This window comes from Dermacentor andersoni, chromosome 11 (assembly GCF_023375885.2).
Source record: "Dermacentor andersoni chromosome 11, qqDerAnde1_hic_scaffold, whole genome shotgun sequence".
NCBI classification, from domain to species: domain Eukaryota; kingdom Metazoa; phylum Arthropoda; class Arachnida; order Ixodida; family Ixodidae; genus Dermacentor; species Dermacentor andersoni.
In genome coordinates, this window is record NC_092824.1 from 122065040 (window position 1) to 122092109 (window position 27070).

At 45.6% G+C, this 27070-nt stretch overlaps 3 protein-coding genes across 7 annotated transcripts in view; 2 read left to right on the forward strand and 1 right to left on the reverse strand.

Moving 5' to 3' along the window:
- The window catches only part of LOC126539328 (GTP-binding protein 2), a 134586-nt gene that overhangs the window by 34855 nt on the left and 72661 nt on the right, over window positions 1-27070 (forward strand). For all 5 annotated transcript variants that reach the window (XM_055075515.2, XM_055075516.2, XM_055075517.2 and 2 more), the window contains 4 exons: window positions 1948-2123; window positions 4923-5077; window positions 13581-13780; window positions 23215-23309. In XM_055075515.2, coding sequence (XP_054931490.1) covers window positions 1948-2123; window positions 4923-5077; window positions 13581-13780; window positions 23215-23309 — 626 coding nt within the window. The remainder of the gene's footprint in view (window positions 1-1947; window positions 2124-4922; window positions 5078-13580; window positions 13781-23214; window positions 23310-27070) is intronic.
- On the forward strand, window positions 6041-7189 carry LOC140214164 (uncharacterized). The gene has a single exon (XM_072285524.1). The coding sequence runs from the start codon at window positions 6041-6043 to the stop codon at window positions 7187-7189; it is 1149 nt and encodes a 382-aa protein (XP_072141625.1).
- LOC129386964 (uncharacterized) lies at window positions 7408-9654 on the reverse strand. The gene is made up of 4 exons (XM_072285318.1): window positions 9228-9654; window positions 8341-8514; window positions 7977-8066; window positions 7408-7907 (listed from the first exon to the last, which is right to left on the reverse strand). The coding sequence occupies exons 2-4, from the start codon at window positions 8511-8513 to the stop codon at window positions 7682-7684; spliced, it is 489 nt and encodes a 162-aa protein (XP_072141419.1). The 5' UTR covers window position 8514; window positions 9228-9654; the 3' UTR covers window positions 7408-7681.

The following is a 27070-nucleotide window of genomic DNA, read 5'->3' on the forward strand; positions in this document are numbered from 1 at the left end:
GAACCCGGAACCGCTACCGCTCCCCTGCCTCCGACCGTACTCTGACACCACCACCAGCCTTCCGAGCCTCCCGATCACCATCCCCTTGGCCGCGATTCACGTCACCATCGCCTCGGCGCCGTTTCGTGTCGCCCCCGCCGAGAAACTAGCCAGCGCGGCCGATGGAGGTCAGGTCGCTGGAAAATGTGTGCTGCCGACTCAACTGCCTCCAACTATTTTCATGCTAAAGAATAAGGTTCATGTACTGAATGATGGGGTCTCTACAATGGCTTTAGTCGACACGGGAGCAACTGTCTCGGTCATGAGTGTGGGGTTTAAAGGCCTTCTGGGATGCAAGGTTATGTTTCGTTGGGACCAGTGCACAAGTTTCCGTGGAGTCAGTGGTGAATCCTTATACCCGGTTGGTGTGTGTAACGTGGATGTGTCTTTGGGTGGGAAAGTTTTTAATGCAGAGTTTACTGTTCTTCCTCGCTCCTCGCATGACGTGATTCTGGGGATTTACTTTTTGCAATTGTGTGGTGCGAATGTTGACTGCCGGACGGGAGAACTCATTGTCGACACCAGTGTTTCACCTGTGCTCCTTGAAGGTGAAGCTTGCCCGGAGAGTGTGTTGTGCGTGTCTGAGGATACAGTTGTGCCTGCCTTATCCGCGATGCGTGTTGCCGTCGCCTGTTCATCTCCGACTCCTATCTCGTTCGATGCTGCAGTGGAACCTGTACACCGGAACTGCCTCAAGAAAAACGTGTTAGTTCCGCAATGCGTGGTCTCAGTGACCAATGGATGCGCGGCAGGTGTGGTTCATGACAGCTTGTGACAATATCATGACTGTCATATGCCATCAACATCACCGCCAAATACTATCAATGAATACGAACAGCACAGAAAGCTTCACCTGCATTGATTCCCGCAGTGCATGGGATCTGCATATTTAGTTTTTTCATTCTGCTTTAAGAACATCTACTTTTGCAAGCCTTTCATGAAGCCCGTATTTCAGATAAGTTTTTTCTTGGAGGCTGCTGTATATCTACACTAACCTTTCTATATGGCCCTGAATTTTGTTGCAGTTGGCTTTTAACCGGACTTTGATGGAAGCAAAAAGCTACTAGTGTATTAATGAGAATAGGAACAATCCATGAAAGTGTTTTTTTTTTTGTTTAGGAAAAGTTGATTAATTGAGAAACTAGAGCATTGTGACAACAAAAATGGAGAAAGAGGACACATTTTTGTGTCTGTTGTACTGCTCTAGCTCACCTTGCTAATGATATAGCCCAATTATCCATACTGAAAAGCATTTTATTAGAACAAACAGGTAGTGCCAAATGATACTGACAAGGCAGACGGCAGTGCCAGGTTATGAGCAGCCCCTCATTGAACACCACTGGCCTCCATCACTGGAGCCAAGTTTACTGAGATGATGTTTTTCAGTGCGAGGCAATGTGTGACTGAGAGTTGCCATGTCTTGATGACTCGTGCTCCTGTAATCTTATGTTTACACAGTCTGTGTGATCTGTGTGATCTGTGTGATCTGTGTGATATATGTAATCTGTGCTTGACGACAGTCTAGTGTCCTTTGGCCTTATGCTGTAGCTCTTTAGAGGCCGTAACCCTAAAGGCTGTAGCTCTTTAAGAGAAGAATGGTCGTGATAAATTGGCCTCTAGGATTAGTAAGGCTTACAGTTGGACATGCTTTTCACAGTAAAAACATATAAAGAAGGAATGCCGTTTCAAACTATTGTTTCTGAAAAAGGCTCATGGCAGCTGCTGGTGTGCCAGTATCTTCAAAAGTGCTTGAGCAACTTAAAGGTTTCGGATCTGTTCTTGTTTTTTAACTCGGAAGAAGTGAATATTTTAAGAGTCTGTGAACTTGGCAGATACAGTGCTTTTAGTGCGGACATTGAAGTTATTAGAATGATGTGTCACTTTCTGAGCATACATGCATGTATGCAGGCCAGGGCGAAGCCATCTATGAAATTGGCGTGGAGGATGGAGGCCTGCTGGTGGGACTGAGTGCGACTGACATGGCGGCCTCCTTGGCCACTCTGGGGTGCATGGCCACCAAACTGGGTGCCTCGCTGACTGTGCTGCGTGAGCGCTCCATAGGAAATGCCCGCAAGGCAGCTGAGGTACGCTGTTGCACGCTTAGGATAATACAGGCAAATTACTGGTGTGACAATCATGCGATCTTTATTACATACTTCAGATTGAATCTTTAGACAGGAAAGTAACAGAAATAGGTGCTGGAAGCATCTCTCTTTTAGGTAAGACGCTGGCAAAAGTTACGTGCACATGCATGAGGTCGTGTAGGTTGTGTACTTTTTCTCCACTCAGTATAACAAAACATCTTCGGGGTTATGTAGTTTCCCCACTGACACGCCTGATATTATGGACCAGACACACCGAAATACTTTCTTGGTGTTATTGCACCTTTGCATACAAAGAAAAACGAAGGATGAGCTTAAATTGGTCGATATACTGTCTCCGTAGATCATAAAAGCTAATTCCCACATCACTATCTGGGCTAGTGCATGTATTGTTGCTGTGCGTGCAAGCATTAAGGGCTTCTTGTGAGCACTGCATGCACCACACAAACAAGCCAGCTTCATAGCCTCTGCACTGCTGCAGGGAATTACGAAGTATGGCGACTCCAAATGGTGACAGAGGTTTCCTGACTATTGGTGATGCTGATTTGTTGACAGGCAGGCTTCCTGCATTTATTGACTCTGCATATGCATTCTAAATTGTGCGTGTACTTGAAGGCACACCTGACACGCTGTGCACAACCCTTGTCAATGTGCTTCGAAGTGACTGATTTGGAGGTGTGTGCTCACCTGTGGTGGTAGCTTGCCATAAGGTGCGGCATGCTTATGGCAAATGATTCTCACTATGTGGCTGGTATTGTGTGCATAGCCATACTTCAAATGGTCAGCTAATGTACCATAAACAGCTGTCAGCTGCACAATACAGTCAACGCTTGTTACAACAGACCATGATGCAGTGAAAAAGGTCCTTCATATCTGAAGTCCATTCTATCCAAAATTATGGCAACATTATGTTGTGTAATGACAGAACACTGCATATACCACTTTTCAAACCGAAGGCAATTGCACAAAAAATAAAAACACAATTATTATAACAAATAAATGTGTTTACGTGGTAATCGTACCATCACGCAGCGTGGTGCTTTGCTGTCCGCAGTTTTCTCGATGCATAGTTGCTCACAAATGGCAGTTTCCCCCCACTAGAGCATATATACACTTGCACAATGGCAGGGAGCTGGTGGGCCAGCTCCTTGCCCTGTCAGCCATTTGGTTTAAGCACATTCCCATCGCTGATCGCTGATGATACCAACTGCTGCTTTTCACACAAAACAGTGGTCACTAGCATAAACTATCTTAATTTTACCTTTTGTGACGAGTGATAACCACTGTCTAACCTGTAGCACGAATGAGAGTTGCAGTATGAGCCAAGTTAAATTTGGAGCCCATGTCTGGCCGCTGTGGCACAGCATCTGAGACAGCTCGACAAGGTGGGTCTCTTCCTCTAACCTGGCTGTCAGCGCAGCATAGCACAGATGCGTGCTGAGGTGGCCGGTGGCTTTATGTGCACTGTCTTCCCACACACCTAGTACTGCAGGTCGCATAATAATCTCAAGCTTCGAACGTGCATTGAAGTGAGAGGCAGACTAAGTGTTTGCTCCCATATGCCTGAGCTCTTCATCACATCAGTGTCATGGCAGCAATTGTTTGGAGTCATCGACTGAGATACGTTTATGTTTACCTGTGCATGCGTGACACCGTGCTTGTTAATTTAATTGGTAAGTGAATGTTTACTGCAATTTATATGGCCAATAAAACTACGAACCTGTGTGTGGTTGTCTAATACTTTGCTGTCATTTTCATTGCTTCATTTTTCAGGCAGAACTGCATTTTTTTACTCATCGAACCAATACTAGAAACAATGCATAACGGCTGCCAAAATTTCAGATGCCATACCGGATCTTGTTCGATTTCTCGACCCGTCGTGGTTGCCCAGTGGCTATGGTGTTGGGCTGCTGAGCACGAGGTCGCGGGATCAAATCCCGGCCACGGCGGCCGCATTTCGATGGGGGCGAAATGCGAAAACACCCGTGTGCTTAGATTTAGGTGCACGTTAAAGAACCCCAGGTGGTCGAAATTTCCGGAGTCCTCCACTACGGCGTGCCTCATAATCAGAAAGTGGTTTTGGCACGTAAAACCCCATAATTCAAGACCTATGACACATGTGCACAACGTTGCAAATTTATAACAAACATGGTGGGAAGCGGAGGGAGAAGGGATGCTTCCCATTTCTATATTCTGCTCAACACAGCAAGCTGATGCTGTCGTACTACTTACAACCCGGTGATGGTGTAGTTGTCAAGAACATAAACACGCTGCCTCTGAGATGGAAAATCGGCCATGGTGCAAAAGCATTTCCAAGAAGGGGCAGTATTGTCAGGTCATTCCCTGTCGAACAGCCTGCACATCAGACGTCCTATACAGTGGCTATACCTCCTAGAAGCACACACGCGCTAGGCAGCCGCTACAGTCTGTTGACAACTGTAGAGAAAGAAGAGGTCAATGCTCTGAGTATGAGGGCTCGTGCCAGCGCCATCTTAGTCACAGCTGTTCCAGCAATAAACCGCACTCAATGGATGTCAGTCTCTGTCTTCAACCTCTGTAACCGGTGCAAAAATAAAAAAAACACTGCTGCCAGTCTACATTATGTTGGACGAAAAGAGTGTGTCTTTCATTCAGTGAGTGTCTGCCCAACTCTGCTGCTGTCATAAAGTCAAGTCGTCTTAAAATGCATTTGTCTTGTGCCATGATGCCTCCTATGTTAGGGCTGCATGCATCATCGCACTGTATGCCTTTCGCAGACCCTTTCTGGTGATTTTGGTGCAGGTGCTGGTGCGCAAGGTGCCCGAAGACCAGCAGAGCATTGAGATCCGGGTGGCCGTGCTGGGCAGTGTAGATGTTGGCAAGAGCACTGTTCTGGGTGTACTCACACAGGGCGAGCTGGACAATGGCCATGGTAGTGCAAGGCTCAACCTTTTTCGGTGAGTGAACTCATTTGCTTCACTTGGATACATTATAGGTCACTGTGGCAGCCAACTACCATATATACTGCAATGTAATGCAGCTGCGATTGTAATGCAAAGGTAGACTTCCAGTCACAAGAAATGAAAAAGTAATAAAACTTCGAATGTAACACGAGATGAATGGAAAAAGAAATGATAAAATTTGGAAACAAGTTCTCTTCACTCACCATTGTTGTCTGAGGAAAAGGCAGATCTTTCCTTAGGTGGTATTCTCTTGTGATCACACTTTCGGAGATAGTTTCGCTTTCTCAAAATGTAGTGGAACTTCACGTGACTAAAGTAGGATGGCGCAAATCGAGCATGACTGGCTCGAGAAAATCGCCAGTGAAACACCAGCTTGTGTTGACCCACCATGTTGACAGTCTGACTCGCCGCTGGCGACGGTACGATTTTTTGTGTTTTTGGCAAGTTATCGGTTGATTTACACCGTGAAAGGTGCAACGAAGCTAGGGGCGGTGCTTTATTGTGATGCAGGCCAATTATGGCAAGCGGAGAGCAAATTTCTTGACCGGCTTCCCCAAGGTCATCTTCCTGATTTGTTAACATAGCTCCTCGCGTCGAACATGGCACTTCTACTCGGAGGAACACTTCTGTGCTTTTTGGCACGTTTCAGTGCCAGAAGTGCTCTTTAGAGCGGTAAAACTATAGGTCCGTTCGATTTACCTGGCACTGCGTGAACTAGTTCCTGGCAGTTCAGAAAAGTGCCACACTCATGCAGCGCCAGTTCAGCAGTTCAGGCATAGCGCGACACTAGTGCCAAACTGAAACGAATGCTGAAGTGCAGGTAGTGCAGGCCTTCTGCTGGTCTTGGCGCTTCGCCAGCTGCACGTCGACTTTTGTAAATGAATTGATCCAGCCTGCCGCGGTTAGGCGAAAGTGTTTTGAAGGGTGTACAGGCTGGTTGATATGGTGGAAAGCGCTATGGATTGCGGCACATCATCTGCAGCCATCGTTCAAACAGTTATTGAGCTGATGGACTCGGACAGTGAAGACGAGGACTTCGACGATGTTGTCACAATTCTAGCGCTGAAGCTAACTAGGTTGCAACGCAATAGAATTCCTAAGTGCTGTGAAGAAGTCGTGAGTCGCTACTTTGATTTTGAATTTAAAAGACTTTTCCACCTATCGCGCGAGACGTTTGATAGACTTGCTACCGGATACATGGCGTCGCCGTTCTTCCCGAGCGCGACAAGAAGAGGACGTCCAAGGGTTAGTGCCGAAAAGACATGCTTGGTGGTTTTGTGTTACTTGGGTGGACAGTGCAGTATGTACTCTTTGGCTGACCGCTTCGACCTTGCCGTGTCGACTGTACACAGCTGTGTCGGGCAAATGTTGGATTTGCTCAACAGTGTCAGTGAGGAGGTTATTGCGGGGCCTGGCCGGCAGGAGCAGGAGTGCAGCAAGGCGAGCTTCCTTGCGAAAACCGGTGGCAAGGGGCCCCAAAACACAGTAGGCTGTATTGACGGCTGCCACGTCGAGATCAACAAGCCGACAGAACCTCCTTATTCTTACTACGACCGAAAGAAGTGGCCTTCAATTGTGCTTCAAGGCATTGTCAATGACAGAAACAAGTTCCTGGATGTATTTATTGGATTCCCTGGCTCGGCACACGACGCAAGGGTGCTGCGTGAAAGCCCTTTCTTTGAAGAAGCCGCGTTGAAATGCTGCAATGGATATATCCTTGGAGATTCAGCATATCCCCTCCTACCATGGCTGATGACGCCTTACCGAGACAACGAGGCTACTTTCCCGTCGTGGAAGAAAAAGTTCAACGAGGTTCATTCGCAGCAAAGAGTTGCAGTTGAGAATGCTTTCGGATTGCTGAAGCAGCGCTTCAGGCGGCTGTATCTCGTCGATGCTGCAAGCATCAAACAGTGCGTACTTACTGCCATGGGTGCATGTGTTCTGCACAACTTGCGCAATGAAGAGAGAGATTTTTTTGACGAACTGCGGCAGCTGCCAGTGCAAGAAGAAGTTGTCAGTGATGAAGACACCGATATCTTCATTGACCGTGGTGTGGCAGGTTTCAGCGAGAGCTTGCGAGAAGATGTTGCTCAGAATCAGTGCTGATGCTGTATATATTTGAGTGTACACATCAAGCATTTTTTGTCATGGACATGTGTGCACAAGTGCCAGCAGCAAAGAACAGTGTATTCAATAGCATATCCATTTCTGGTACCTGCAGGGCTGATACACTACCTTTATAGCTATTCTAACTACTCTTATAGTCACTGCAGCTATGCTCAATATGAGCAGCTATGTACAAGGTGTTGATGCACAGTTTTTGAATTTGAATGTTGCTGAAAGTTAATGCCATTAGCAATTGACCCAATAGAGAAAGTTGATAAATGGTTAATGCATGTTGGGGTGCTGTGTGTGATTTACTACATAGCCGAAATGGGGGCTGACGCAGGATGTGTTGCAAGACACATCGTTATAGCACATGCGTTAAATGAGGCTTGAGAACCACTGCCAAACATATGCTTGTAGTAAAACATGTTTTGATCATCTTATATCAGTGACCGGTGAGAAAGCAACATGACAATCAATGTTTTTGGCAATTTATTCGACCTGGGTAGCTTTAGCCTCAACTGCTGTAACAAGCCGCTCCAGCAAAGCCATCTTTTTTTCAAAGCGCTCGGCCCGATCCTTTTTGGCCTCCTGGAAAACATCCAGGAGGGTGTTGATGGAAGTGTCCCTGCGGCGCCGCTTGTGGCGTACATCATCCTGGGGCTGTTGCGATGGCCCTGCCTCGTTGTTGCAACTGGCCTCTGTGTCTGGAGGTGTACTGGAACAAGCATTTTAGGTTGAAAAAACTTTTTGGAACTGCTCCATAATTAAGCTCAGGCAGTCTTACCATAAATCTTCAGCCTGTATTACTTCTCCTGGGGCTAAAAGGAATGGGGGTGCAATGTGATGCTCATGCTCCAGTACCTCACCTAGCTCCCTAAAAAAAAAAATATGTTCAAAACATTCATGAATGGCAGCTCAAGTAAATCCACAGTAGCAAGAACCTCAGAACATATCATGATGCAGCACAAAAGGCAAAATGAGCAAGGGGTTTTTGGTGAGCCTCTGTCTGCTAACCAATGTTCCAAGAAGTAGACTTGTCTGTCTTGGTGAAAACAAGTCCACTTGTTAAATGTTGGCTATCAGGCCAAGGCTCTCTTCTACCTCTTGTTCAGTTTGCTACGATTTTGACCTCCAGTAAATGTACTTACTCTTCATGGCTGCAATTGACGCACGAATGGCCTGAGGAGTTGTTCTTCGTCTTTGCTCGTTTGTATGCCCTTTCTAAACTCTTCCATTTATTTTCGGCCTGAATTGGGCTCACATTGCAATCATTGCGTTTGTTTATTGCATTGGCAAGGGCTTGCCACAGTACCTTCTTCATCCTGAAATGATGCAGAGCATAAAAATATATTTTTCCATTTAACAAAACAAAAGTCAGCAACAGGGGTTTCTCAAAATGTCTGCAGACCAGTAAAGACCACTGAGAGCATTTAGAGGCTCCTGCACTGGTGTGATGACCTCTAGTGTGGACTCGCAAGGAGCAAGGAAAATGATCTCGTTCAGCACAGTTTCTGAAATTTCATTACTCTCAATGGCTAAATTGGCATTACATAGGGAAGGAAGCTTCATCAAAACGCAGTCATATCAGCATGTTGTGATGATCATGATGTTACTAACAGGTTAATACCAGCTATTTAAACAGACGAGCCAAACCTACCAGTGCTGGCAGCATGATGAGAGTAAGCATACACATGAAGGCACACACATAGACACACACATAGACAGGGTCAGGACGGGCACACCGAACTCCAACTGGCTTTATTTTTTTTTTTTTAAACAAGTAAAAACGAGAACTTTCTGTGCATGCTTCACACTGACGGTAGGCATGCGAACCTGTCTACATACATACATATGTGCATATTAGCAGCTAGCTAGGTAGGTATATATATATATACGTATTGCATAACATATATGAAAAGAACCAGGGAATGCAGGAGGGAAACCGCTAAAATTATGGTCAGTAAGCTTGTCTAATCACTCAGTAGCTTGGCCAAGCATGATAGAACCCCACAAAGACCTTTAACAAAAAGCTTACCGAAAGCCCCCTTTTTCCCGAGAAGAGCCTTCTTTTCCTTGTAGTCCGAAATCAGGAACCGGGTCCTGCTTTCAGACCACAGTTCAGTGGTATCTGATTCCGGCACGCCCCGTGCCACTTCTGCAGGTGCCTCCTGTGCCGCCGTTTCTGCTGCTGCTGGCCACTGGGTGCCAGTAGACGGCTGCTGATCCGCAAACACTATGGACATAACTGTCCCGTCTGGTTAAGAAGTAGAAAATTACTCAGTGCAACATAATAATCTAGTCTGTGGCTGTACAATGCCGGATGTACAAAAGCTAACAATTTTTGTTTTTGTCAAGCGCAGTATATCCCAACAATGTAAACACAACTGTTTAGACGCAAGCGTACCGCACCCAGTAAGCTAGAATACCGTTGAGTGCACCATGCGGAATCAATATAAGTATAAAAAGTTACCTTTAAACGCTAACCTACGCACTGATATTGCGCCCCGCTAGCACACACAAAGAGGTATTAGTGCTAATACACACAAATAGGTATCAGTTTACTACAGATAATCATGTGCCAAGGAACGGTAAGCTGTCATACAGAAACTAACTCGCAGCAGTTAATAATGCGATTAGCGCGCTGACTACAGCGAAATATTTCTTGCAGGTATGACGTTACAAGCAAAATGGTTCGTGCACCCACGTGTTTCATACAACATGGAGCTGTGCCCAAACATACCTTCTGTCCTGTACGCATACCCATTCTCTTGCCAAACACTGCTCCCATCTTCATTGACGATCGGCATCAGCTTCGTTGACACGCCGTCTATTGCAACGCAAATACTGCCGTCGTCTGCTGCCATGGCTGTTGCGTTTGTGCACGACCGGCACCACCTCCCAACACGGTGCAGGGTCTGCCTGAACTAGCCCTGCACGACGCCTGCACTTGTTTAAAACGAACGCCATAGTTCAGAGGGCGCCACGTTGCACTGCTAAAACGAATGGCCGAGTGTGGCACTACATGAACTAGTTCAGGTAGTGCAAATAAATTGAACGGACCATTTGCTTATCGAGCGCACCCCATGGAGTGCTACGGTGCAAGTCTGCCTGAGGTCTATTGGCCACTTTTCGGCATCCAAGAGACCGTGGTTTTCTGGAATCGCAAAGCGTCAGGAAAACTTTATTTTTGTGTAGATTCTATCACGGCGAGCATTAGCGATGTGATTGCGACCGAGATTAACAGTTCGGGGGAACTGCACCATGGAATTTGACAGCTTTCGTTCACTACGTAATAAACAGCTGGGAGCACTCGGTACTTCACTTGGTACCCATTACTAGGCGGTAATTGGTTGTGGGTTTGGTACTTTTGTGGCCTGTTCTGTGCCTGCATGAGACTAATTCATCGGTGGCATTAATTTGACACTGCATGCGCAAAAGGGTCGCCGCTGCTCGATGGCAGCGATGCCTCCGCTCGCCACTTCGCTTTAAGTGGGTCAACATCTTTGTGCATTTCGAGTAATGTGGCTTAAAATGCATGCATTTGGGTCGGGACCAGAAGAAATTTCGAATAAAACAATATTTCGAGTTAAGCGATATCATTATAACGAGGAATTACTGTACATATTTGTATTAAAATGGCCAATTTTGCTATTATCCAAATGTAACATGAGACTTGAATTCAAGCACTGAAAATCATGAAAAGAACTCGTATTTGATTGAGTAAATATGGTAAGTCACCATAATATTCCTTGGCCGAGTCTACTGTGCAACCGGGAACCAGTATCTCAGTCGTATAGAGCAACGACAGGCAGTAGTGAGGGGAGGGTAAAAAAAAAACACGTTTGAACAGTTTATTTTGTGATTTGTACACAATTCAAATGGTGTCATAAGTGATGTTCTTGAGGCGCTCTCTGTACAGCGTTCCAACCGGCTAGTCCACTCTCTATAAATGAGATATGGTGCTTTAACTGGGCCTAGCCATTTCTTGCCTCAAGACCTACCATGTTGCCTCCATAGTGGTTTGATTAGCAATCATGGCAGGCGTGTTCTGTTGGGTGTAGAATGCAAAAACACTCCTGTATTTAGATTTAAAGTGAATGTTAAAGAACACCAGATGGCTAAAATTAATCCGGAGTTCCACACTGCAGCATCCCTTGTCAGTCATAACCCACTGTGCAGTTTTAGGGCGATTAACTCCACTCTTTTTTTTGTTCTTAATTTGTTTAATGAGCCGTAGGTCACATGCTTTAGTAAGGCTGCTTCCTGATGAGTAATTTTTGTGTGTTCAGCTTTCAGTCATTTGGGTTGACAGTGGAGAAGCTTAGAAAAAACATGCATCAGCTGTAATTACTTAATAAAGGGAAAATGAGACATCCACCCAATCGTAGCAATTGCTACAAAGGAAACCCATACGGGTTCCTCGAAAGAAAAGCCTCGCAGTTGAAGAAAAGTTCGTCCTGGTTCAGGACTCAAACCTGGGATTATCGCCTTTACGGGGCAGCTGCTCTACCATCTGAGCTAACCAGGCGGTTAGCAGATGGCTGGGCAAAGTCAAATTTATTGACAACTCGAAGCAAAGACAAGTGTTTGACGTAATAGTTCTGCGGAAACCCGCAAGGTGGAGGGAAGTCATTAATAAAGGGAAAATAAGACATTCACCCAGTCGTAGCAATTGCTACAAAGGAAAGCCATACGGTTTCCCAGAAAGTGGCTGCCCCGGAAAGGCAGTGGTCCTGGGTTCGAGTCCCGGACGAGGATGAATTTTTCTTCAACTTTGAGGCTTTTCTTTCGAGGAAACCGTATGGGTTTCCTTTGTAGCAATTGCTACGATTGGGTGGATGTCTCATTTTACCTTTATTAATTACTTCCCTCCACCTTGCGGGTTTCCGCAGAACTATTACACCAAACACTTGTCTTTGCTTCGAGTTGTTGATAAATTCGACTTCGCCGAGCCATCTGCTAGCCGGCTGGTTAGCTCAGGTGGTAGAGCGGCTGCCCCGGAAAGGCGGCGGTCCCGGGTTCAAGTTGCGGACCAGGACGAATTTTTCTTCAACTGCGAGACTTTTCTTTCGAGGAACCCATATGGGTTTCCTTTGTAGCAATTGCTACGATTGGGTGGATGTCTCATTTTCTCTTTATTAATTACTTCCCTCCACCTTGCCAGTTTCAGCAGAACTATTACCTCAAATAGCTGTAATTATGTTTTGCCAACTCTGCATCACTGTAGCCACTATACTCATAAGTTTCTTCATCCTTGTTTCTGCCAGGACTTCGGAATAATATGTCAAACCATCATCTAACTCAAATAAAGGTTTTGCTAACAATATTGTGATTATTTTTGATTACAGGAAATGTTTCAGGAAAAATTTGATGACCAGTCATTCATGCCTGTAAACAATATTTTTGTGCTCTCTGCTAATGTCCGCCCTGAAACCCAACTAAGACTCACACTCACATATCAGGAATGAATGAACTCATTAGCAAGTATGCCGACGATGGGATGGTTTACTTATGTAAGGATGTTCAAAGCTGAACGTTTCATGTCGAACCACAATGTAAACAAGTGACAAATGATATTACGTCTTTTCTATAAGCGACTACAAAATTTAAAAACATAGATGCTCCAATCTCAGAACATGGCATTAACAAATCTACTGCAGTTGGCACATTCACGAGTGATTAGGTTGAATTAAGAAATGCAATGCCATTGCAGAAAAATATTTTGCTGATCCAAAATCAAGACATGTGGCTTCAAAGGCATTAACAATAAATGAAGAAAAAACAATGAACAAATGACAGTAATCCTTATTTAATACATTGTATAAAATTGTGTATGACTGCTTCTTAGAACGTAATTTCTATCCCCGAGTTCTAGTACACACACCGTATGGCAGTGCTCACAGCATTTGGACAAGGCGTTAGGAGCATTGGAGCACATAAATGCGACATTTACATATCCTTTGATGCTTTGGCCCAAGTTTTGTTTCCTTCACACACTCATTGATGATTGGCTTGTTGCGCCATGCCAGTCCCATGCTCTGCTATCGTAAACAGAGGCAGCAAGAGACCAGCAGAAGCAAGCATTGGCAATGTGATCAGATATGGTGGCACTCATGGAAGCTCATTGAAAAACATCTTTACACGGCAGCTGCAACTTCAAAGCTGAGGCACAACACTTGTGCACAGTTACCTTTTGGTGGGTTTTGTCGCATTTTGCCAGATGAGCCTGGTGAGCCCATTCCTTCTAAGGTTTATACATGTTATGCATGGGAGATAGGGGGTGCTGCTTTAAAAGATTATATGCCACCCTGGAGAACCTGTGAGTGCAAATGGTGGAAGGCAGCGATGTAGCAGAGGCATTGTAGTATGATCTGTTCTGAATATGCAGGCACCTGCACGAGATTCAGACAGGGCACACGTCATCAATTAGTCGTGAGATCCTGGGCTTCACAAGCCAGGGGCAGCCAGTCACGTATGGCCGCTGTCGCAGCCCGGAGGAGCTATGCGAGCGCTCGGCCAAGCTCATCACTTTCATCGACTTGGCTGGACACCACAAGTACTTGCGCACCACTGTCTTTGGACTCACAGGTACTGTAAGCTGTGATTGTAGTCTTACCTATATTACTGATTACCATCACATGATTATAGCTGATAAGCTAGCATGACTAGAAGTACAAGATGCGAAAACAGAATGTCATCATGTCACTGTCAGGGCTGGATGTTACAGCAGTTGGCTTCCTAAATAAATGGGCAAACATGCTGCGCTGGCTACTACTGTCATGACCCTCGTCATGGCCCTCCCAAGGCCTCTTTCGTCGTTTAAGTTGGCCCAACGGGGATGGTTTGCCCAACTTGTTCATAATGGAGCTCCATGGCATGGAGAGCTGTCGGAGCTTGCCGTCATCCTCGACATGTTGCCAGTCAGTCTACATCACCTCGTTGCCATGCGATGAGCTTTATATTTATTCAGGAAAGGAAGGGAGCAGCAGCCATGATGCCTGGCCCAGCCCATGACACAGTGTTGGTCTGTTCTCATAATTTGTGGCCCGAGCTATGTGAGGTTATCAGTGATTACAATGCTGCATGGTGATAATCAATGATTAAGGTGACGCTATACAATCTCTTTTTGGTAGTCTTGTGCGAATATCCGAATTTTCGAATAGTACTTTCGAATAATACGCTATTCGATATTCGCTTCGAGGGGAGTTGCAATATTTGTGCTTTTCTAAGTGTTGGCAAACTCACGGTCGCAGATCTGTTTACTGTCCAATAATCGGTAAAGCAGAGTTTTTAAGATAAAGAAACTCACACGTTCGGCAAAATTGTATAAATATTATGGCGGGAGCTTTCAGATATATTATTTATAGTTATTCAATCGACTTTGTTTACCAACTGCCAAAAAGAAAGAAAAAAGAGCGACAATATGCCGATACAACGCCGGCATAGGGCAGCGCCATCTTGACGCATTTGTTGCCAGCAGTCTTTTCTCACCAGCGCCAAATCTACAGTTAGAATATGAGGTTCTGATAAGGATAACCTTTTATTTTGATCTGACACATGTTCTCGCTTTTAAATAATCGATTCATTAATTTATCCTTTTTTTGAAATATTGTAGTCATTTACTATAATATTTCAATAGAAAATGATATGCTGAGGCTCAGTGAATGAGCATGACATCGACATTGTCAAAGTTGAAAATGGCGGAAGCCTCGTTGGTCGGTAAAGTAGACAGCAGTGTGAAAAACCCACTTTGGAGGTATTTCTGTAAACTTCTATCTAAAAAATTGGCTGAAGGCTTAGCTTGGTTAAGCCTGGAAGATTGCGAAAGCAATACCCTTGGCTGCGCCTTGGTTCGGCTGATGGTGTGGACATGGTTGCCCTTTGTTAAACTTATGGTTAACCTCCCTGCCTTTCCCCTTTCCTTTCTCTCTCTCTCTCTCTCTATGGCTATACATCATCCGACATAGCACAAGGCAGCGCGCCGACCACTGTGAGGAGCCGAGCTGTAGCCCCATTTATCCTCCTAGCGTGACGTCACACCAGCGAGCGCCTTCTCTCGGTAGCGCCGCAGCAGCGGCGCACAAGGCTTCGCCTCCACCATCGATGCCGCGAGCTGGGGCCCCGTCTCTCGGTCTGGCATGACGTCACACGGTCACGTGACGCGCAGCTGTGGAAGGAGGCGCCACGACCACCGATGGGCCGAAAGTGCGAGCTGTATTGCTTTCGCAATAAAACAAAGCATGGTGTGAGCAATGCAAAAAGTTACTGAAGACGCCAACAGGGACAACAACCACCTTTGCAAACCACCTGAAGAAGCATACGAGCTTGTATGCAGCCTACGAAGAAGAATGCGCCACCCGTGAAAGACAAAAGAAGATCGCTGGGCAGTCTACGCCACAGCCATCAGTTTCGTCGCACTTTCGGCTGACATCGACTGCACCGAAAACGAGGCAGTTGACTGAGAAGATTACGACCTTCATCGTGGGTAGCTTGCACTCCTACTGCGTGGTTGAGGAAAGTAGCTTTGCCGAAATGCTGAGGTGAGCTATTCGCGAGTACAGCGTGCCCTCAAGGACCACATTTTCGAGGTCGGTGATCTCCGCTTTGTACGCCGCAAAAAAGGCTGAAGTAATGAAAGCGCTCCGGTCAATAATTGATGCTGGAGTCAGGTGCTACAGTTTGACCACCGACAGCTGGACCTCGCGCACTTGTCAGAGCTACGCAAGTGTGATGTGCCACGTAATGGACAGGAAGTTCGTGCTGCACACCTACACTCTAACATGCGGTCAAATGGCTGAAGACTGTACCGCGGAAAACATTTGCCAGTTTCTGCAGAAGGTGATTAGGGATTGGGAGCTTCCAGAAGACTTGCCGACATATATTTTCACTTATAATGGGAGAAACTTTGTCGCTGCCATGGAGCATTCCCAGTGGCACAGGGTTTAGTGTTTTGCCCACACTCTGCAACTCTGCATCACTGACGCAAAAAAGCAAGCACAACCTTTCTTTCAGCTATGTGCAAAGGCACGTCCTATTGTTGGTCACTACAAACGTAGCACTCAAGCATGCGCCCGACTGCAAGAAATGCAAGAAAATATGGGGATTGAACACCTCGAAGTCATGCAAGACATACCTATGCGCTGGAATAGCGAACATGCCATGATGTCGAGGCTCCTTGAGCTTCGTACTGCAATCTCTGCAGAGCTATCCGAGTTGGACGGTGTCGAAAACCTGTTGTCCGCAAAGCGGAAGCTAATGGCAGGGCTGGTCAGTGTACAGTGCTCACGGAATGAAATGCGTCAATTTAGGGCTAAGTAATGCGCATACTTTCGTTTCAACCGGCTGCAGTTCGTGTCACATCGACGTAATTCTGGCGCGTACACTTACATCGGAGTCCTCGTCACCTTTGGTGACCCAATTCCTAGCGACACGACATGGTGCTCTCGCATACTTTGCACATATGCAGGGTTCTACTAAATGCTCCGTGTCCCATTTCATTCCGTGAGCACTGTACTTCAGCCCCAAGCAACAACGAAACTTTCTGCGACCACATACCCAACACTCTCGCAGGTGATGCCCTTGCTTCGGTGCACCAAGATTACACTGAAAGAGTACATTTCGGGAGCCAGTGAGGCAGCCTCCTTTGCTGGCAGCCTCCTGCGAAGTCTGAAGACCAGGTTTGTGGATGTGAAACTGCGACCACTGTTAGGGCTGGCAATGCTGGTAGATCCCCGTTATAAGGCAATTTTTCATTCCGCACCAAGCGAAAAGGTTTGTGCGAGTAGCCTGCTGCTTTCTGAAGTTGAAAAGCTCCACCAGTCTGGGACAGAAGAAGCCAGAGAGAATGAAAGCGCCGCAAGCACCAAAGAAGAGGCATGCTCTGTGTGGGCTGCGTTTTCAGAAGTGAAGATGGCTTCAGAGGAAAGACTGCAGGCGGTTGGCATGTCCCAGTACAAGAAACAGGTGAATGAATATCTCCAAACCGCACTGCTTGGCCGGTCAGAGGATCCCCTCCTGTGGTGGTCAACCTTGGGCTCTCAGCTCTACCCTGCGGTGGCTATAGTTGCGCAGAAGTACCTGTCAATTCCAGCTATCCAGGCATCCAGCAAAAGTGTCTTCTTAACTGCAGGCAACATTGCGATGAACAGGAGGGAGCAACTGCTTCCAGAGCACGTCGAACAACTTATATTCCTTCATGACAACTGACTGAACTCTGTGTCCCATTTCATTTAGTCTTTCATATTTGCGTTCTAATAAATAATTCATACTAGAAATTATTGTGGCCGCATTTTCACCAATTAAGTTAGTCTACTTAATAATTGCACGCATCTAATAATGCTCTTAGATATCACCTTTGGGCCAAGTATGTTTTAACAACTATATGAAATTCGATTAGAAAATATTTGGCCATAATCACTATTCGCTTCGAACTCAAAATCCACTATTCGCACAACCCTACTATTTAGTCATAGAAATGGTCCTTCTCCTTGGGTCATGACTTGTAGGCTGTAAGCTATTTAAAAGAAGCTGTTTTCTAAGTGGCACATTTGACTGCACTTGCACAACTTCTGTCTTTGTGCTGTCAGCAGCAAAACTTTGTGGGGCCTGTGAACAATGTTCAAATGGCATTGTAACAGCCTGAAATTTGCACTCAATATTGGTATGGATGCTTTACATATGCACATTTACTAGCTTGTGCACAGCTTTTGTGCTTGTAACCAAGGTGAGGTGCAGCTGCACAAGCTGACAGCCACTGTGGGGGTCTCAAACATGCCCTTGGGACAAAGGAACAACAACACAGTAGTGGGCATTTATTGCACCTTTCATACACCAGTGCCAGCTAGCCGAATAGAACATTCCAATGGGCATGGATGAGTCGAAAAAGCCCAACTCACCGTGGCAGAATATTCAGTGAATATGTTCGCCCTCATGCTGGAGGCACCAACGCCTAATCGTTTGCGTGTACCATCACATGAATGGTGGCGCGTTGAAACGATCGTGTTCGTCCATCCAGGTGTTCCACTCCGAAGCCTGGGATGGAAGTGCTGCGCCAATTGCACCATCTTGTGCCAAACCATTGAGCTGCACCAACCTCTGCCAAAACACTAATTTTGAATGAAGTTGGCAAATTTAGCAGGATATGTTTGTTCAGTGGCAACCACCCAGCCATAGACAGGTGTTGGCTAGCCCTTAGCCTTGAAATTCAAGCCTAAGCAATCCGTTTTAGCGACAGCATTTTTATAGTGGGAATGTGTTTTGTGGCATAATTGTAACTAGGCCACAAGAAAATGAAAACTGTTTTATGCTGTACAATGCACTACGAATGTTTCATAAAAGTGTTATGCATTTGTGTATATGCGGACCAGCTAAATATGTTTTGAACTGGTGCTCATTTCATGAGGCAGTCGGGAAGGAAAGCCGTGCTGAATGAATAAGGTCATACAGCCTGTTCATTGTGTAGCTCATAAGTTTTGTTATACATTTCAGCACTAGATTTTGCACCCTATTGGTACGTCTGTGTCAATTAATGGGCGAATGCTGTGCATGTGACTTTCTAAATCTATTTTGCATGTGCACCACGTCCGGTTACTGGGATGATAGTGCGGCAAACAGACGAACCACCTGCTTGCTTTCATAAAACTTCTTGGCCATAAATATCCAATGGCAACCACAGTCATCACTCAAATGTGCACTTGGGCTGCACTATTTTCTGCACGGCCACACCACACAAGTTCAGGCTCTTGCCTCTGCAGGACGCAAGCCAAGGATGTAAAGTTTTGTATTTAGTCAACCTTAGCAGCCAAATTACGGTCATAATTAAATGCTCAGCGAAACTGCAAACCTCTGAAATTGCATTCGAGGCAGCCATGTTCACGATGCGACTTACGCAGATCGAATTCACAAATTTTAATGAAACATTGTTTGTTACACGAAAGATCCATTGCAATTTTGCACTGGTTTATGGTGCCTGTGGCGAAACTGCAAATAAGCCTGAATAATCTAGGTAATTCAGAGAACAGTGAAATTTCATTACTATGAACATCACATTAACGAAATTTTCACATGAACAAGCTTTTCAGAAATACCCAGCTGACTTCTTATCGTTTCAATGTAAAAATATTTCAGTACTACGAACTAATGTTCTGAAAACTGGGAACTCTTCAATTTCCATGTAGCCTTCACGGCAACTGAAACAGTAGGTTAGCAGACGACAAGGCGCAGAAAGCAGACGCCATGGCATATGTGTTCGGAAAACCTGAGACAGCGCTCTATAAAAAAATGCAGGAGAGATTTCTTTTTTTTAAAATCTTTTCCGGAGACGACAAGCATCAGGTTTTGCGAGCGCATGCTCCAGCCACGCAAGTGCCGCCTAGCAACGGAGGCATGCCTCTTCCTTCTTTCTGCAGCCATACTAGCTCATAGTCGGTGTACTAGCTACGCGTACGGAGAAATGTAACCCCAATACTCGCGAGGATGCCACACGGTCGCACTTTGCATTTTCCGGGCGGTGTCGTTTACATGCGCTTGCACTTTGGAGTAATAGTTCAGGTGTCCGCCTCAAATGAGACGGTATCGGTGTCCACGGCAAGGAATGTGAAAAACAAACAAGAAACATTGTGCTTTGGAGGCGACATGGAGCTTCTTTTTTTTCAGTAGTTTTCTCAGCGTCAGCATATGCTTTGCACATGTCACTGTTAGTATACAGTACTTCGGTGGTGCGTGGCGGCAGAATCTATGGAAAATAGCAACAGTGCAGGCCGAGAGCCAACAGCAACGTTTTTGTCGATAGCTCAAACGGTGACAACCTATGAACTGATAGGTTGATGGGCGGAATGGTTAATTTTGGGGCTTTCACTATAACGACCTTTTAGAATAAGAAATGATTTTCAATGGCCCCGCATGGTTCATTATATCGAAATTTGACTCTATTGGTAGACAGAGCAGACTGGAAAGCCAGTGAACATTTTTATCCCTTTATTGTTTTTAAAAATATCTTGGAGCTTTTTTCTCGGCGAGCGTCGTGGGAAATGCTGGCAAACGTGCAATGACCAGTACTTCACTTCACATTTATTCTGTAGTATTCTGCTATCTTAACTGGAAGTCGCCGAGAATTAAAAATTACCTGAGGGCATATGCATATGGCATTCACTGTACCTTGATTAGTGTGGTTCATAGTGGCCACTGTGACTATCTCTCATTAACTGTGCACGAATGTGTAGCTCAATTTCTGAATTTACCTAATCGATGAGATGCCAATTAAGAAGTTGGGGATGACATTGAGAAATGACCGATAGCAGCATTTAAAACAACCTAGTATTCGCAAAGGCTTTTTAATGAGAAAGAAAGCCCTTGAAATAAGCAAAAGGTAAAAACAAACAAACAAACAAAAAACCACTGTAATCATGACAACTCTTCTATGCACCAAAGATTGCATCAATCTTTATACACACCTCGTCATATAGAGACACTGGGGACAAGCGGGCGCGCTTTTTTCTCACCACGTCAATAGTTTTTGACAAACATCTTCGCTCCCTATCAAACATGAAGTAGCGCGATCTTGTAACAGTTTGCTTTTCAAACCGTTATCTTAGACCACATATATTACTGGTGTGGGGATGCGTGGTCATGTGGATTAAAAAATATATATATATTCGCAGGCTTCTTTTTTGGTCGGCAAAAGGGCAACACAAAACCTAGGTCACTATATACGCGGTTATTGGTAATTTCTCAAGATATTCCACAACCTTTGCATGGACACCTTATTGCACAAGTAAGGTAATAATTTTTAGTTCATTAAAACTAAATATTAGTTGTTTGTTCACAATGAAAAACAGCAACAACAACAACAACAACTCGACTAGCATTATCATAAGCCTATCAACACTGAATGGGCACTGTTCACGGAAAGCCTTCAGTTATTTTTTTTCTTGGCCACATTTATTTGGCACATCAGGTATGTAAATTAATGGCAGTTCCTGGGAAACATACATATGGGTTTTCTCCATAGCTTTATGTTACAGTCGGGTTTTTTGCTCGTCTTGCGGGCTTCCACAGAATTGATCTGCCGTAACCTGATAGTATTCTGCAAAGTCAAATAAGGAACACCTTTTCCTTGTATGCCTGTATTTCATTCATACTGACCTTTAGCGTATTTAGCGCTCCAAAATGGGCAGTTCATGCTCCAAACCTGCTCCAATGGTCTGAATTTTCTGCTCCCAGAGCTGCTCCAAAGCTTTTTTGGCGGTCAGAGGATCGGCCAACGTGAGACAATATCTCGCCAACGTGAGACGACCATGCATGCCGCTGACCCCAATAGAAAAAGGAACAGGCTACCCCCCTTTGCGCATGAGCAACCCCGCCATTAGGTGGTGTGAGCAGCGCAACACTCGCACCATCTCTCATACTAATCTGCCACCACACCGACCGCCACCGGCACTTAGCTACATGGAGAAGCCAGATTACAGGAGACTTGAGAGCCATGTGGGGAAAACAAGATCATGTGTGAGAGTCGAGCGTCCCCCACCACGCATATACAGTTAAATTTCGATATAACGAAAGCGGTATAGTTGGCAGTTTGCTTTGCTATATTGAAATTTTGTCACATTTAAATTTGAACTTTTATGTAAATAAGTATAGTCACCAATGAATTTTTCTTGCGCTGAAGAGCCCGCAACATTTTATGAATTATCGGGCACTCGGAAAAAGCAAATTTGAATGAGAAAACAAATCATTTTGTTGAATTTAATTGGTGATGAAAGATACGATTTCATGCCGTGTCGACAATATCTTCACAACAGTGGTACGAAGTGAAGCCAGCTGCGCTTTTGCGTCCGCTCATTCATCGCAGCTGATAGTGTCGCCCGTTGTGGGATAGCACTATCATGAAAAGTGCTGGCAGCAGAGATTGAATGCCTCTCTCGCTTGAACACATGTCTGAAAGGGGCAATTACGCAACCTCCAGTAATAAACACACAGAAAGTTGGCATGCATGACGCCATGTCATCGCAGCTCGCCCAATCTTTGCTCACGGGGCATATTACCTCTAAAATAAGGTGCACGAGCTATGTATACACTCAGCCAAGCAGACAGCCATGCCAAGCTATGGCCGCGCTACAAAAGGAGACTTGGGCCAACGTGCACCCCCACTTCTTTCCACTCCACCCACACGCACTTGATTGCGTTGCTGCAAGCTCACTCCCCCCTCCCCTTGCTCACATGGGAAGACTGCACTCATCAAGCCACCATTCCTCTTGGCTCACCCTTGCATGCTTTCCCTCACACCTAAAGCAAACTGCGTGCAGGGTGCGGTAGGATCTTATTGCACTTGGACTTTCTACACAAAATAACACTGCTCCACTTCGGCAGTGGCTCTTGGTCGCACAGCGCATGATTTGAGGTGTGTTCGCAAGTAGCCATTTGTGACTCAACCATTTATTGTTGGGCCCCGAGCGCCTTCTCTGCATGAGCTCTCTTCTGCTGAGCACTTTATCGCCGCAGCAGATGCTCACAGGCCCGCAATGAGTTGGTTACATTGGACCTTTGCTCCTGCGACTTGTATGTTCTCAAGCTTGGTGGACTGCTACCCGGCGAGCCCTGGCGCAGCAGCTGCGCATACTCAGATCGGTCTTGTGGTGAGCCTTTGCCCGTAAGTGCTGTGACTGCTTTACTGTGTTCCATCTTGAGTTAATAAACTTGCGTTTGTTGGCGATCTGATGCTGGGGTCTTCTCTACTCCGTGTTGGAGAGTCGATGAACTCTGCCTTTGTTGCGTTGCGAAGTGGAGGGGCGTCGTGCCCTTTCTTGATTGTCGCTCATAGGGTAAGCCGTGTGCAAATCCATCTCCACAGTTTTCAGAGCTTTCTGCGTGGCATGTAGTTCAGCTGTGGGACTGTGTGGAAAGTAAATCATTGACATTTTGTGCAGTGATTTGTCTATTGTCTACCGCATTTTTTCAGGCTGTTGAACACAGCAGCAAGTGTTTAATGTTCATACATGGAGAGAGTCCCTTGTATTGGTGCGCAGGTCACAGTCCACACTTTGTCATGATGGTTGTAAATGCTGCAAGCGGGCTGACTGGCACAGGCCGTGACCACCTTTTGCTTGCCCTGGCTCTTCAGGTGAGTGCCACTCCTTCTGGAGGTGCAGTAATGAATGTGGTTGCCAGTGCACTGGGCCTCTGCAGTAGGCAGGGTACAGCTGCTGGAGACCGCTCAAGAGAGAGATAGTGAGCGGTGGGGATGCCCAAAAGGGCAGGCAAAATACTTCAATCAAGGAATGTATTTAAATACTTGGCTTTTTTGAATAGAGGTACACTTGGAACATTCTACTAGGAGGTGGCTTATTCTGTTAAATCACTAGCGAGAAAAATGTGTCCGAGAACTGGTCATCATGATTGATTATAATACTACTTGCGTTACGCAATGACAGCAAAGTGACCTGCATTTTTAGCCAATCAACTTCAGAATAGGACTTTGTGCTTATTGCTTTTTGTTCCATATAAAAAAAAGTTTATTAAATTTAGAGGTTTTATGTGCCTAAACCACAATATGATTATGAGGCATGCCGTAGTGATGGACTCTGGATTAATTTTGATTACTTGGGGTTCTTTAATGTGCACCCAATGCACGGTATACGGGCATTTTTGCAATTCGCCCCCATAGAAATGCAGCCGCCACGGCCAGGATTTGATCCTGTGCCTTCGAGCTTAGCAGTGTAACGCCATAGCCACTTCACCACCACGATGAGTAGTGTTCCATCTTAAATTTCGCATCAAAATTTGTTCTGTTTAAACTCCCTAAAACATCATTATTTACTGAGAAGAAGGTAAGGAGCCAAGGGGCCTGATTTTCATTAGTCACAACCATATGAAGCCAATAGATAATAAAGCCAAGGAAAGCACGGGAAATTATTCATATTAATTAAGATGTAGAAATGATAAAATAAGGAAATGAAAGTGGCGGAAAAAACATCTTGCCATCGGTGGGAGCCATACCCAGATTTTTTGCATTACGCAGGTGATGCTCTACTTTTTCTAAATTTCGTCGTGTGGACTCTCCGTCGGAACTAATGACAGCCAATAACATACCCCCCCTTCAGTACAGAAGAAGGCAATTTCGCTTGGGCTTCCTGAATTCTCTACTTAACCAGCAATTCGCTATTGATCCTTCCTTGTATTTATCCCCCCTATCCACAAGACCTACACGACATCAACAACCAAGATCTTTAACGCCATATTTCGCAAAAACAGATGCTTATAAATTTTCCTTTTTCCCGCACACAGTGTCTCAATGGAATTCTCTACCAGAGCGCGATCGTCTTGCCATCGTATAGCATTGTATACATTTAGCCATTGTGTTCATTTTTATTTATTTGTATATGGATGTAAAACATAATGTATGTGCACCCATATACTGTGATATACTGTGATTTATACTATGTGATTTGTTAAAAATGCCCGTCCTGCTTGGACCACGTTATGTGGTCTGCAGTATGTATAAATAAATAAATAAATTGAGCTAAGGCTGTTCCCACGTTCACATTTCTTGATATTTATGTAGGTGTACAACATCTGACCCTTGGAGTGTTGCCAAAGCCATTCATGGTTGTCACGACATGTGGGGGCCAGTGAAGTGTGCACCAATTTCGCTCATGTGTCTCAGAATGTGGCGTCAGCTGGCACAACTGGTTGTGCCAGCTAACGCCATAAGTGCCGACAACGCTTGATTGCCGCGAAGACATATTGGAGATAAGCAGAGGATGTGCTTGGACTTGTAGGACGAAACTCTAAAGAAAAATAAATAAAACAAAAGGATGGACGATTCAGTGTTAGAACACACTGGTAAAGAGCTTAAGAAATTAGAATGAGTGCACTTGCAATAATACACCCACCTGATATGTATGATATGTATGTAAGTGCATCTGCTATGCTGATTATAATGTATTAATATAGAATCAACAGGAAAGCTGGCAAGTGATGTGACGGTGTGGGGGTCAAACCGGCTCCGAAAGGTGGAAGATAAACCTAGCTGTAGTTTCTGAATAGGCTGGCAGTTCTCATTTCTTCTTTTGGCGAACAAAGCAAGCAAGGATGCCATTTGTTGAGAAGAAATAAGTGGTACAGCAAACTCTTCTTTGAAACTATTAAAATTGAAAGTGCAGGTTACTACATTAACTTTTCAGTAGCTTACCTTATTTCCAATCAGAGCTATGTGTATGACATATGACTCACTACTGCAAGAATTCATATCAAAATACACTTTCAAAAAAGCTTCAGTGCAAACAAACCCTCAAAACTTGTGACAGGCAAATGGAGAACTTTGCAAGTGTGACGAAGAAGGTTGCCAGGCTGAAAAGCCTCGTTGTCATCACAGGGCTAGTGCCCAGTTCGCTCTCTGGCTGTGCCCCAACTGCTGGTGCTGTGTTTGTCGCTGCTGCTCTACGACCCGAATAAACCCCCTTTACAATTGGTGGAGCTGCTGGGTACAACAGGAAATCTGGAACTTCACAGTTGGACACTGCAGCCCTTCTTCGTTATGCCGGAAGAAGGACCACCACAACCACAACCCGCTGCCCCGGCCTGTTGCGTCAACGCGACCCACCCACCTTCAGCGGTACCGAAGACCATGACGTGGATGACTGGCTCACTGACTACGACCAAGTGAGAATCCACAACCACTGGGACGACACCAAAAAACTGAGTTACCTGTCAAATTATTTGAGCGGTGTCGCCAGCGTGTGGCACCGCAACCACGAATGTGATCTCGCGATGTTGACGGCCTTCAAAACTTAGCTGATGGAGGTACTCGAGCGCTCCGCCGTTCACAATCTTCGCGCCAAGCAACGTTTACGTCCTCGTGCGCAATACTGCGGGGAGACATTTACCAGTTATGTGGAAGATATTGTCGACCTCTGTAGGCGCGTTGACATCACGATGGCTGATGCTGAGAAGATGCGCCATATCTTAAAAGAATTGAAGACGATGCCTTCCAAATGCTGTTGTCAAAAAATCCGGCGACAGTCTCTGAACTCATCAGTCTCTGTCAAAGTTTCGAGGAACTACGCAAACAATGCATAGCCACCTGCCAATCTCCTTCTAAGGCCACTTCAATGTCGAGCTTGGCTTTTGCCTCGGATAACACTTCGCTGCTGCTACAGATCAAGGAGTTCGTCTGTGAAGAGGTGGCTCGTCAGCTTTCTCTGATTCCACTTACACATGGCCAGTCAAGTTCTCCGTTGGTGCCCGCTCTCCAATATGTCATCAAGGAGCAGGTAGCTGACCGCATTTCACCTTCTCTCCAGCAGGCTCTGAGTGTTGCTACAAGGCCTGCACCACAGACCTACAGTCCCCCTCACCCGCTTTTGCACCCGCCCGTATCCCCTCCTGCCCAGCCAGTGGTGCAGCATGCATGACCTCAAGGCCATTGGCGCATGGAAAAGAATCGTCCGATTTGTTTTTATTGTGGCCGTGCTGGACACGTGGCATGTCACTGTCGCCTACTTACACCGAACGTCCCCAACAATGTGCGTCCATTTGCACCACGTTTCCAACAACGCTGCAACTATTCAGACAATTTTGAATCTCCTCGTGCCGTCGAGACCACATTCTCCACTCGCCGTTCACCTTCTCCTCACCACCGCTCCCTTTTTCGCATGCACCGTTGACGGAGCGCTCTGTGCCAGGAAAAACTAAATATCGCAGTTCAGGAGGCGAGAACTGTGGTGTCAGCGAAATGTATAATGCCTCACACTTCCCCAAAAAATGTTATTGAAGTCGCAATAGAAGGAACATTGACGGTAGCACTTGTTGACACCGGCGCTGCACTTTTAGCAATAGATTCCTGTATTTGCTACAAGATAGGAAAAGTGACGACGCCGCTTT

Excerpts from the sequence above, each read along its gene's own strand:
- LOC140214164 (XM_072285524.1), top strand. The coding sequence starts at position 6,041 with ATGGATTGCGGCACATCATCTGCAGCCATCGTTCAAACAGTTATTGAG.
- LOC129386964 (XM_072285318.1), bottom strand. The coding sequence starts at position 8,513 with ATGAAGAAGGTACTGTGGCAAGCCCTTGCCAATGCAATAAACAAACGC. Across the intron at positions 8,067-8,340 it reads GTCAATTGCAGCCATGAAGA|GGAGCTAGGTGAGGTACTGG; the intron begins GTAAGTACATTT and ends TTTTTTTTTTAG. Across the intron at positions 7,908-7,976 it reads ATACAGGCTGAAGATTTATG|TACACCTCCAGACACAGAGG; the intron begins GTAAGACTGCCT and ends TGCTTGTTCCAG.